Consider the following 13,045-nt stretch of genomic DNA (forward strand, 5'->3'; position numbering starts at 1 on the left):
GAATCTACCACCCGCCCCCACTCAGCTCAGAGCTTTTCTTTAGCTCTTGGCCTTGGGTCGTGTTCATTGTACATGCACCATTTAGGCTCTTTTGTTTCTAAGTGACAGAGAGCCCTGTTCAAACTACTGGAAGCAGAAGAGGCTCTTACTGGCTCTATCTACGAAGTCCAGGAGTGGAACTGCTACAGGCGTAGCTTGACTCAGGCTCAAAGGAATGCATCAGTGCTGGGTTGTCTCTGTCTTAGATGCAGAAGACGGCTGTGGTGGGGCTGAACTGCGTCCCCCTCTAACTTCCAAACCCAGTGCCCGTTGTAGGAAACGAAACGCCTGTCTCCATCACCATTTAGTGAGGGCAGGACCCAAGTCTTATTCATGCTAGGACTCGCTAGGGTCTTGTGGAAATAAACAGACCACCCAAATGAGAGCAAGCAGAGGCTGTCTATCCGGAGCTCGTTAGCAGGAGGTCAGCACCTTCACTTGTATTTGGCAGAAACTCCAGGCAGGACAGGCAGAGGAGCGGGAAATCGTGCTAGTGGGAAACGGAGGGCTGCAGGTGTGCCCTGATTGGAGTGTGCTGGCGTGGAAACTGTAGCTGTGTGATTGGTGAGGGGAGCGTATTTGGCTTTTTCCACTTGGTCCTGAGTTGGAGGGAACACAGGTTTGGAAAGCTGCAGCCGGTGACCGAGTCATGTCCACTCTGGGCTGATTACTGCCGGAATTGTGGTTTGGGTTCCTGGGCTGGTGGCTGCAGAGTTCGTTTGTCAAAGATGGTCTGGCCATCGTCCCTTTGATTTGGTCTCTCAGACCCACCGTAGAGTTCGGCAGATTGGGAGTGTGGAGCCCCTCCCCGCCTGACCCCTCTGCCCAAGCCCCATCCGTGCCCGTGACAAACCCCTCGATTCCCTGTCTGCCTTCAGGGGCTTCAGCTGCCTGCCCTTTGGGGACCAACGTCCTCTTCCAAGAGCCTCCTCTCAGGGCCACCTCCCGTCCTCCCCACCCCGACCTTTGGCCTCAGCCCTCACCTCTGTGTGTAACGTTTGTCTTGATCCCAAAGGATCCCCTGCCGTGGTCCGTGTGCCCACTGAATGGCAACCGTACGGGCTATGATGAGGAGTGTGAGAAGGCTTCCTCAACGCAGTACTTCTGGTACCGGAAAACCCTCAACATCTCGCCGTCCATCCAGGAGAGCGGGGCGGTGCAGTGGGAGCCGGCGCTGTGCCTCATCCTGGCCTGGCTCCTGGTGTACTTGTGTATCCTGCGGGGCACGGAGTCCACCGGCAAGGTGGGACGGCGGCACGGGTGTGTGTGTGTGTGTGTGTGTGTGTGTGTGTGTGTGTGTGTGTGTGTGTGTGTGTGTGTGTGTGTGTGTGTGTGTGTGTGTGTGTGTGTGTGTGTGTGTGTGTGTGTGTGTGTGTGTGTGGAAGGCTGCCTCTGCAGTCGAAGGGCAGAAGCTGCGCTGGGCGGGGGGGTGGGGGGGAGGGCAAGGACAGGGTTGCTGGCACGGGTCACCTGCTAGTGACTCTAGAGATGGCCAGCGGTGCTCGAAGTCACAACCCTAAATCTCGAAATGAGGACCTTCCCATTTCCTAAAACGATGAGCATTTCTGTCCCAGCCCCAAACCCGCACCACCCAAGGGGTGCCAAGCAACTAAACAGAGTTTTCCTTGCTTTGAAAACTTTTCACGTTGGCAGATGTCCCCAAGACACCCTCGGCTCTCAACCCTAGCTGCATAGTGGTACCACCTGGAGAGCTTTTAAAACTCTGCTGTCTCAGTCCTACTGTCAGAGGTTCCAGAATGATCATTGTGAGGTCCCCCCTGAGCACTGGGATTTTAAAAGCTCTCCAGGTGATTCTGGGGTGCAGCCGAGTTTCAGAACTCAGCTTTGGTCTAAGCTGCTTTCAGTGACCCTCCAGAGCTGTCGGGCCTGATATAGAAACCTTTTCTCTTTGGTGTGTCCCCAGGTTTATACTCCTGCTGGGGCTGAGACACTTCTTTAATCTGCTCCACGTAGAAAGTTTTCCTGCAGAGTTTCCCTCATCTTCCGTCTCTCTCAAGCTGCAGCAGGCGCTCTTAACCCCCCAGTGTGCCCTGCTCATACTCAGTCCCTCCTCTCACCCTGGGTTAGACATGCACATTGTATCAGTCTTCAGTCCTTCATGGTAGATTTCACTATCCCACTCCCCTGAGGCTTAGAGAGGTAAAGTCCTGCCCAAGGGCACCAAGTAGTGAGGATGGAGCCAGGCAGACCCAGCTTTGCCCCAGAAACTCCCCATCATCTCAGTTTGGTGAGCCACCTCCTGTTTGCTGACACTTTTCATGACTTAATCCCCCAGCTTTTCCCTTCTGAAGGTCCTAAGAGTCCACCTGTCCTCATCCTCTTGGCCATCTGAGTTGCCTTCTCCAGCCCCACCATGTGTTTCTTGAGGCATCAAGACCAGAACTACCCACGGTATTTTAGGTGTCCTGTGATGCCCCAGTACCATGCCTAGTAGGACATCTTCTTTTGGTTTCCGAGACCTCGTGGTGGCCAGCATCTTAGCTCTAACAACACCCCATCTCACCACCGAACTGAGGGACTAGTGAATCTTCCTGGGGAAAGCTTAGAGTCTGAGGCAACTCACTCTGTCCCGTCTTGAAGCTTGCCCGATAGTTTATGGTCATAAAATTTCTTCAGTTGGTCTATGCCAGATCATCATGACCATGATCCAAAAGATCCGAGGGCAGTGTCTGCAAACTCGGAGATTTAATGAGGCTATCCCTTTACCAGATCATTTAGAAACTTGTTAGATGAGGACATGTCGTGCCATGAAAACTTACTCATTCTTAGTGTCTGTTTCCTCTGCTTAAGCCACACCTCTCTCCATGACAGAAGTGTCCCAACAGCTCTCTTTAGTTATTTTTTTAAATTGAAGTATAGCTGATTTACAGTGTTGTTAGTTTCTGGGGTATAGCAAAGTGATTCATTTATATACATTCTTTTTCATATTCTTTTCCATTATGGTTTATTACAGGATATTTAATATAGTTCCCTGTACTATCCAATAGGACCTTGTTGTTTATTGATCCTATATATAATAGTTTGCAACTGCTAATCCCAAACCCCCAATCCAACCCTCCCCTGTCCTCTATGTCCGTGAGTCTCTTTCTGTTTTGTAGATAAGTTCATTTGTGTCATATTTTGGATTCCACATGTAAATGAGATCATATGGTATTTGTCCTTCTCTTTCTGACGTACTTAGTATGATCATCTCTAGGTCCATCCATGTTGCTGCAGATGGCATTATTTCATTCTTTTTATGGCTGAGTAATAGTCCATTGTTTACATATACCACATCTTCTTTGCCCATTCATCTGTCGATGGACATTTAGGTTGTTTCCATGTCTTGGGTATTGCAAACAGTGCTGCTGTGAACATAGGGGTGCATGTAGCTTTTTGAATTATAATTTTGTCTGGATATATGCCCAGGAGTGGGATTGCTGGATCACATGGCAACTCTATTTTTAGTTTTCTGAGGAACTTCCGCACTAGTTTTCCATAGTGGCTGCACCAACTTACATTCCCACCAACAGTGTAGGAGGGTTCCCTTTTCTCCACACCCTCTCTAGGATTTGTTATTTGTAGACTTTTTAATGACGGCCATTCTGACCAGTGTGAGGTGGTACCTTATTGTAGTTTTGGTTTGCATTTCTCTAATGATTAGCAATGTTGAGCATCTTTTCATGTGCCTATTGGCCATCTGTATGTCTTCTTTGGAGAAATGTCTATTTAGGTCTTCTGCCCGTTTTTGGATTGGGTTGTGTTTTGTTGTTGTTGTTGAGTTGTATGAGCTCCAACAGCTCTATTTATGGGAATTAATTTTGTTAAAGACTGTGTGCCGTATCCTGGCCTTCTCTGTTGGAATCTGCTTTTTACCCCTCCAGATTATTTAGAAATGGTGGTTTTTTTTCAGATTATTTAGAAATGGTTTTTCCCAATAGTTCAGGCTGGATCATGTGTCCAGCAAACCTGCCAGCTTCCCTGATGGGGGAGAAGTGAGCCAGCCTGGTCTCGACTCGAGAGAGCCTTCCGGGAAACTTGGTCACCTGAGGGGAAGGGGGGAGATTCCAAGGGCTTGCTCTGAGTGTCCTCTAAGTGTCCAGGGGTTACCGACATTGGTCACCCCTCCCCTGTCATCTCTTGCTTTCCTTCAGCTTACTGGCTGGATGCCTTCTCTTCCCACCGATCCATTTCCACCTCAGCCTGGTTTTTCTTGTAATCTCAGGTGGATTTATTACTCATCTCAAGTTCAGTGTTTTCAGTTAAGAAGCAGTCATAAAAGATACACCCCACTTCTGCCTGCCATTCCCAGGGTGAGAGGGGACAGAGCACCACTCTGGTGACCTTGGAAAGTCATGGGAAGATGGGTGCCACACCTCAGTGGGAATGTCGGGCCAGGTGCAACTCAGGCTCATCTGGACTTGGGTCACCAGCTATATTTCTCATAGGAGGATGTAAACATTAAGGGAACTGCTCTCACCAAAAACAAACAAACTTGCAAAGTATTTCACTGCTTTATATATGGGGCTCTTGTGCAAGTTGATATAGAGAAAAAAAATTCCAGTCCTGGACGGGCATCCATGCACTTGAAGGTCCCTATTGTAAGGCTTTGTAAAAGTTAAAATTACCCAGAATACGAGAGGGTACTTCTAAATCCACCATGGAAAGCAAAGATAAAACATCACTGAACCCGTGACGTATGTCAGCGGGGAAAGGTTTTGGTTCACAGAACATTCCATCAATTTCAAAGCCTCTGGAAGTGAGGCCTTTCGTAAAAAAGCACTGCATTTCCATTGTCTTTATTACAGGAACACCAGTGGCCAAGACTCTTCCTTTATGGCACCCATGGCTAAGCTTCGCTCAGGCTCCAGTCCTGGGGATACCTGACCTTCCTCCAAGCTCTTGGACTTTTTTTTTTTCCTTGCAGAGACAATATAAATCTTGTGATTGTGCTTCCTGCTTTGCTTGGGCCACGAGGAAGCTCAGAGATCGATCTGGCTCAGAAACTGGGTAGCACCTCACACACCTCTTCCGTGGGCTGCCTTTTTCTTTGGGCTTATCTTACTGGATTGCCCACATTTTCTTTTTACACAGATATCTTTATCTAGCAGTTTTAACATGTTAATGTGATGATGTATTTTTGTGGGCTGCCTCAAATCCTTTCTGGAAGAAGTTCGGGTTGAAGGGAGGGTGGAGGACAGAGGTCTCTAGGACCTGTTCCCTCTTCTCCACTAAATAAGAGATTTCCTGGTGGTCACACACGTGGGCATCCACATCCCACCACCCAGTTTCCCAAACTCGGAACCGGTGCCTGACCAAGACTCTCGATACCTTTCCAGCTATCAGTAGCCCGAACAGCCAAGACAGTGCCATGGTGTTTTGTGGGGATGGCGGGTCTGCCCTGGGCAAAAGGGCCCTGTAGTCACTGCATCTCCAGGAGGCTGACCCTGCCCTCTGCTGCCCACAGGTGGTGTACTTCACTGCGTTGCTGCCCTACTGCGTGCTCATCGTCTACCTGGTCAGGGGCCTCACGCTCCACGGAGCCACCAACGGCCTGGCATACATGTTCACTCCCAAGGTATGGGCTGGAGGGGAGGGGTCCCGAGGGCACCCCCATTCATCCTGCCACCTTCCAGGATGGGTGGAAGGGGGAAGACCAAGGGTTGGGGGAACAGTAGTGGACCCGGGGAAGGTGGGTGTGAGCCCGCCAGGCAGTGGAGGGGCGTGGATTCCGTCCTCAGACAGGCAGTCCCTATGCCCTGCTAATTCTGGGGCATTACATCTTCCGTCCACTCTCCTCTTGCTACCCCAGTCTCACCCCAAACCCTCCCTCCAGCCTGTGGACCAAGCTGTTTACCAGGAGCGTCACGCCAGTCAGCTCCCCCTCCTGCTCGCACCTCTATGCACCCCGCTCCCGACGGGTGCATCCATACTCCGCAGGGCTCTCCGTGATCCAGTCCCAGGCACCCCGCTCCCCAGTCACCCCATAGCTGATGCTAATCAAGGGAGGCCACCATTGCCTTTGGGGCAGGACAAGTTATTCATTTAGCAAATCTGGTCCCTGGAAACAAAATGACTTTGGCAGCACCCCGCCATTAGTGCCCCCATCACATTCCAAATGCCGCCTAACATTAGTGCTGCGGTACAACCCAGACCTAGACACCAGCACCGCCATTTCTGGAGGCCCAGACCCGTGCAGTGCCTGGGTCATGGATCAGGGGCTCAATACCTTTACAACTTATTTTATCCTACACTTTTCAATTGCACACCTCCTGCGGGTGAGAGGCAGTGGAGGGTAGGACAAGAGGATGCGTTTTATCTGCTGAGGACCGGGCTGGGCACGCATGGGGCCAGGAGAGCTGGGTTCGGGCCCCAGGCCTGCATCTGGCTGGCTGTGTGCCGTGGGCAATTTCCTTCCCCTCTCTGGGCCTCCTGCCCCCTGCTGATCTGGGAGTCTGGGATTCCCACCCGGAGTTCTCCAGCCTTGTCCCTGCTGGCTTTCCAGATGGAGCAGCTGGCCAACCCGAAGGCCTGGATCAACGCAGCCACCCAGATCTTCTTCTCGCTCGGCTTGGGGTTCGGCAGCCTCATCGCCTTCGCCAGCTACAACGAGCCCTCCAACAACTGCCAGAAGCACGCCGTCATCGTGTCCATCATCAACAGTTCCACCTCCATCTTTGCCAGCGTCGTCACCTTCTCCATCTATGGCTTCAAGGCCACCTTCAACTACGAAAGCTGCTTGAACAAGTAAGCCTGGGTCATCCGGTGGGCCCCAGGCCTCAAGCGGGGGGCAGTGAGCCTCTAAAGGCCCGAGCTGAAAGGGTCTCTGGGAGGAGGCAGACACCAGAAGTCAAGGGGTGTGGGGCAAAGGGCACAGGCTTTGCTGTCCTCAATCCAGGGTTCAAATCAGAACCACCAGCAGCTGATGAGCATAAGGCAAGCTGGCGTCTGCCTGAAGGAACGAGGGCAGTTTTGTGTATTCAAAGCACTTAGTGCCAATAGGGCATTCAACAGATAAACCTTAGCTTCTCCTACCCCATCTCCCCCCGTCAGAAGTAACCAAGAGCTCTCCAGCTGAGCCATGGGGATTGCAGGATCTACTTTCTGCTGCCCCTTACCCAAAATACAAGAAACATCATCCAGAAGGTATGCTGTCCAATACAGTGGTCACGAGCCACAAGGGGCTAGTGTAAACATTTAAATGTAAATTGATTTAAAATTAACTAAAATTTGGGGGACTTCCCTGGTGGCGCAGTGGTTGAGAATCTGCCTGCCGATGCAGGGGACACGGGTTCGAGCCCTGGTCCGGGAAGATCCCAAATGCCACGGAGCAACTAAGCCTGTGCGCCACAACTACTGAGCCTGCAATCTAGAGCCCGCGAGCCACAACTACTGAGCCCGCGCGCCTAGAGCCCATGCACTGCAACAAGAGAAGCCACTGCAATGAGAAGCCCGTGCACTGCAACGAAGAGTAGCCCCCGCTCACCGCAACTAGAGAAAGCCCGCGTGGAGCAATGAAGACCCAGTGCAGCCAAAAATAAAATAAATAAGTTTAAAAAAATTAACTAAAATTTTAAATTGATTTAAATTTTGATTTAAATTGGTTTCTATTTCAATGTAAATTCTTTTAAATCAGTTCCTCAGTTGCACTAGCCTCATTAGAGTACTCAGTTGCCACATGTGGCTAGTGGGTACCATATTGGACAGCACTGATGGAGAACGTTCCAGTCATCGCAGGAAGTTCTGTCAGACAATGTTGGTCCAGAGGTTAAAATAGCCCAGCTGCGGGGGTTTGGTTCCTTTGATCATCACTGTTCCTATCTGAGGCTTCTTCAAAGCCGTTCACAATCACTCTGCCCTTTAAAAGCTCACCAGTCAACAGATTCCCTTTGTTGGAGCGACCTCACCTAATCAGAAGAGGCAGAGGGTTTTGTAATCAGCGAAGGTTAATCAGCTGCTCTGCTCTGCAGGGTGATTCTGCTGCTGACCAATTCTTTCGACCTTGAAGATGGCTTTTTGACAGTCAGCAACCTGGAGGAGGTGAAAAGTTACCTGGCGTCTGCCTACCCCAGCAAGTACAGCGAGGTGTTCCCACAGATTAAAAACTGCAGCTTGGAATCGGAGCTGGAAACGGTAAGGTGCTGGCAAGGTCTCGGGCCCTTTGGGAGCTGTTCTAGCGAAAGTGCAACTTGAGGGGTATGCACACCCTGTGAAAATCAGGGAAAACTCGGGACTTCCCTGGCAGTCCAGTGGTTAAGACTCCACGCTTTCACTGCAGGGGGCACGGGTTTGATCCCTGGTCGGGGAACTAAGATCCCACATGCTGTGCGTGGTGTGAAAACAAACAAAAAAACCAAAACAACAACAACAATATATATATATATATATGTATCTCCTTCCTTGTGCCTCTTAGAGGACGAGAACTCTGCCCACTAGTCTCCCCGAGTGCTGCACGGGAATCCCAGTCTCTACACAGTTCCTTTGGGTTCCCTGTGTCCTTTCTTCCTTTAAATTTTCTCTTTTTAAAATTGAAAAATAGAGGAAAGTATAAAGAATAATACAACAAACACACATCTATCCACCTCTCAGAATGAAAAATTGTAAATATTTTGTCATTTTGGGCTCAGATTTTTTTTATGTAAAAGAGAACATTTCAAGGATAAAGGTAAAATCCCTTTTGTTACTGTCCCCAAAGCTTTCACTACTCCCCAGAGGCCAGAACCTTCTTTTTTTTTTTTTTTTTTTTTGCGGTACACGGGCCTCTCACTGCTGTGGCCTCTCCCGCCGCGGAGCACAGGCTCCGGACGCGCAGGCCCAGCGGCCACGGCTCACAGGCCCAGCCGCTCCGCGGCAGGTGGGATCCTCCCGGACCGGGGCACGAACCCATGTCCCCTGCATCTGCAGGCGACTCTCAGCCACTGCGCCACCAGGGAAGCCCTGTAAGAGCTACATTTTATTCCATCATTCAAATATCCTACAATTTACTGGACCCAGGCCAGCGGCAGTAGAAGCCCAAAGTCCTAACCACTGGACAACCAGGGAGTTCCCTATGGATTCCCTTACTGATAGACATTTGGGTTTTTCCAAAAAACTTTTGCTACTGAAATCACCTTTATTTATATTTTACAGAATTATATTTGCTATGCTGGCAACTTTTTTTTTTTTTAAATAATTGAAGTATTGTGTTACTTTCTTACATACATCAAAGTGAGTCAGTTATACATATATATTCTTTTTCATATTCTTTTCCGTTATGGGATATTACAGGATATTGAATATAGTTCCCTGTGCTGTAGAAAAGTACCTTCTGGTTTATCCATTCTATATGTATAGTTTCCATCTGCAGGTCCGAAACCCCCAATCAAACCCTCCCCCAACCCCGCTAGGCAACCGCAAGTCTATTCTCTATGTATGTGAGTCTTTTGTTCTTTCATAGATAAGTTCATTTGTCATATTTAGTTTTTCAAACTTTGTTGAATTTAATTTTATTTTATATTGGGGTATAGTTGATTTACACTCTTGTGTTTGTTTTAGACATCCAGCAACCTGATTCAGTTATACGTAGACACAGATCTATTCTTTTTCAGATTCTTTTCCCCTATAGGTTATTAAAGGGTGTTGAGTAGACTTCCCTGTGCTACAGAGTAGGTCTTTGTTGGTATCTCTTTTATATATATTAGTGCATATATGTTAATCACAACCTCCCAAGTTATACCTCCTCCACCCCACTGTTCCCATTCGGTAACTGTTAAGTTTCTTTTCTAAATCTGAGAGTCTGTTTCTGTTTTGTAAATTGGTACATTTGTATCAGTTTTCAGATTCCACCTGTAAATGATGTCATATGATATTTGTCGTTATCTGTCTGACTTACTTCATTTAGTATGATCATCTCTAGGTCCATCCTTGTTGCTGCAAATGGCATTATTTCAATTTTCATGGCTGAGTAATATTCCATCATATAGATTCACATCTTTTCTATCCATTCCTCTGTCAATGGACATTTTGGTTGCTTCCATGTCTTGGCTATTGTAAACAGTGTGGCAATAAAGGTTGGGGTGCATGTGTCTTTCCGAATGATGGTGTTCTCTGGGATTTCGCCCATGACTGGGATTGCAGGATCGTATGGTAGCTCTATTTTTAGTTTTTTAAAGAAGCTGCAGATTGTTCGCCATAGTGGCTGTCACAAATTTCCATTCCCACCAGCAGCATGTAGGCAGCTTCCGTTTTCTCTACACCCTATTCTGCATTTATGCTTTGTGGACGTTTGTTGATGGCCGTTCTGACTGGTGCGAGATAATACCTTGTCCAAGTTTTGATTTGCATTTCTCTAATAATTAGCGATGTTGAATATCTATCCCTGTGCTTTTTTTTTTTTTTTAACAGTGTGAGTAAAGCTAAACTCTTGAAACTGGCTTCTTGAAAGTCGGCCCTGTTTTGAATTCTTTTTCCGTTACCTACAACAGGACATTTCTTTAGACCAGGGGTCATTTACTGCCCCGCAGGCTTTGGGAATATTAAGTGCCCATAAGCCCCCTTTTAAAGATGTTGTTATGAGAAACGGCCACAAGGCGGCAGCATTTCTTCATGCCCCACTCTGGTAACTCCAGCAACCAGAGGCTTAGAGAAAGTCTGTATTCCTGGGTTGTAAATTACAGGGAAAACGCCCGAAGAAAACCCCGAGGGTTTACATCTCGTCTCGTTACTTCATCCCCTCACCGCACAGACTGATCCCCAACCCCTGCAAAAGTGCTATGCAGATGGTGCTGTGGTACATACAGGGGGCGCCTCTAAGGAACGAGGCTAGAGGTGGGAACCCCACCACCAAACCCATGAAGACCAGGTGACTTTTCAAAGCTCTTCCTACCCAGAGGGTCCACCGTCCTTTGGGTGCACTAGGCTTGATTCAGCTGTAGGAGGACCTGCCTGGATCTGGAGATTGTAGTCCCATGCAGAGGGGACCAGGCACTACAGGTCCAAGGGGTGGGGCTCGTTTGCCGGCACATCCTCCCCAGCTCCCTCAGCCCCAGCACACTCCAGCCTTGGGACCCAATCCTGCTCAGGCTCCAGGGATGTGACACCAGCCCAGGTCACCGAGGCCTCAGGGCAATATAGTAGGCGTTTTTTCCCTCTTTTTTCTTTAAATTTAATTTTTACTTTCTGTTGGAGTATGGTTGATTTACAGTGCTGTGTTTGAGTTTTACAGCAGCTTGATTTAGTTATACATGTACCTGTTCTCTTTCAGATTCTATTCCCACATAGGTTATTACTGAGTGTTGAGTAGAGGTCCCTGTGCTCTCTAGTAGGTCCTCACTGGTTATCTATTTTTATACATATATATGTGTGTGTATGTGTGTGTGTATATATATATACATATATATACATATGTACATATATTAGTGTGTATGTGTTAATCCCAACCTTCTAATTTCTCTCTCCCACCTCTGCAACTTCCCCCTTTGGCAACTCTGAATTTCTTTTCTAAGGCTGTGAGTCTGTTTTTGTTTTGTCAGTTATTTCATTTGTATCTGTTTTTAGATTCCACGTGTAAGTGATATCATATTTGTCTTACTGTGTCTGAGTTACTGGACCTAGTGAGATCATCTCCTGATCCATCCATGTTGGTGCACATGGCATGATTTCATTGTGTTTTCTGGCTGGGAAATAGTCCACTGTGTATATGTAGTGCATCTTGTTTATCCATTCATTAACCTCGGTGGATTTTCGGTAGTTTTGATGCCTCGGCTATCGTAAATCTTACTGAAGTGACCATTGGGGTGCATGTGTGTATTTGAAAGATGGTTTTCTCCGGATATTTGCCCAGGAGTGGGATTGCTGGAGATTATGGGAGCTCTATTTTTCAGTTTTTAAGGACCTTCCCTACTGCTCTTCATTGTGGCTATTACCAATTTACCTTCCTCCCAACAGCATTGTTGGGTTCCCCTTTCTTCACGTCCTCTGCTGCATTTATTCTTTGGAGAATTTTTGATGATTGGTGCCAGGGGATAACTCATTGTCATTTTGATTTCCATTTTTCTACTCGTTGGCGACGCTGAACATCTTTTCACGTGCTTTAAAACAAACAAAAAAACCACAACAGGGTGAGTAAAGTTAATCTCTTGAAATTGTTTTGAAAGTCGGCCCTGTTGTGAGTTCTTTTTCCGTTACCTACAACAGGACATTTCTTGAGAGCAGGGATCATTTAGTGCCCCGCAGGCCTTGTGAATATTAAGTGACCATGAGCAGTGTTTTAAGGATGTTGTTATGAGAAGCGGCCACAAGGCGGCAGCACTTCTTCATGCCCCCGCTCTGGTAACTCGGGCAACCATAGGCTTAGGGAAAGCTGTGTTCCTGGGTTCTAAATTACACGGAAAATGCCGTAAGAAAACCCCAAGGGCCTGTGTCTGGATACTTCCCACCCCCCTCACCGTGCAGACTGATTCCCAACCCCTACAGTAGTGCTATGCTGATGGTGCCATGGTTCGTAGGTGGGGCGTCTCTAAGGAAGGAGGCTGGAGGTGGGAACCCCACCAGCAGGAGCCGTGGAGATCCGGTGTCTTTTCACAGCTCTTTCCTCCCAGCAGGTCCACCCTCCTTCGGGTGCACTAGGCTTGCTTCAGCAGTAGGAGGACCCGTGTGGATCCGGAGACTGTGGTCCCACGCAGAGGGGACTAGGCACCACAGATACAAGGGTGGGGCTCGTTTGCTGGCACATCCTCCCCAGCTCCCTCAGCCCCGTGACAGCCCAGCCGTGGATCCCAAGCCTGCTCAGGCTCCAAGAATGTGACACCAGTCCTGGCCACTGAGGCCTCAGGGCAATATAGTCTGCCTTTGTTCCCTCTTTTATAATTTATTTTTTATTTTCTATTAATGGTTGATTTACAATGCTGTGTTTGAGTTTTACAGCAGCTTGATTCAGTTATACATATACAAGAACCTATTCTCTTTCGGATTCTTTTCCCACATAGGTTATTACTGAGTGTTGAGTAGAAGTCCCTGTGCTCTCCAG

The 13,045-nt window shown here is 48.2% G+C and overlaps 1 protein-coding gene across 2 annotated transcripts in view; it reads left to right on the forward strand.

Annotated features, from left to right (window-relative positions):
• SLC6A20 (solute carrier family 6 member 20) overlaps window positions 1-13,045 on the forward strand; it is a 30,870-nt gene that overhangs the window by 5,067 nt on the left and 12,758 nt on the right. The window contains exons 3-6 of one of the 2 annotated variants that reach the window (XM_060162172.1): window positions 1,055-1,282; window positions 5,507-5,637; window positions 6,514-6,786; window positions 8,010-8,172. In XM_060162172.1, coding sequence (XP_060018155.1) covers window positions 1,055-1,282; window positions 5,507-5,637; window positions 6,514-6,786; window positions 8,010-8,172 — 795 coding nt within the window. The remainder of the gene's footprint in view (window positions 1-1,054; window positions 1,283-5,506; window positions 5,638-6,513; window positions 6,787-8,009; window positions 8,173-13,045) is intronic. The other variant, XM_060162171.1, reaches the window with a different exon arrangement.

Source organism: Lagenorhynchus albirostris, chromosome 10 (genome assembly GCF_949774975.1).
Source record: "Lagenorhynchus albirostris chromosome 10, mLagAlb1.1, whole genome shotgun sequence".
NCBI classification, from domain to species: domain Eukaryota; kingdom Metazoa; phylum Chordata; class Mammalia; order Artiodactyla; family Delphinidae; genus Lagenorhynchus; species Lagenorhynchus albirostris.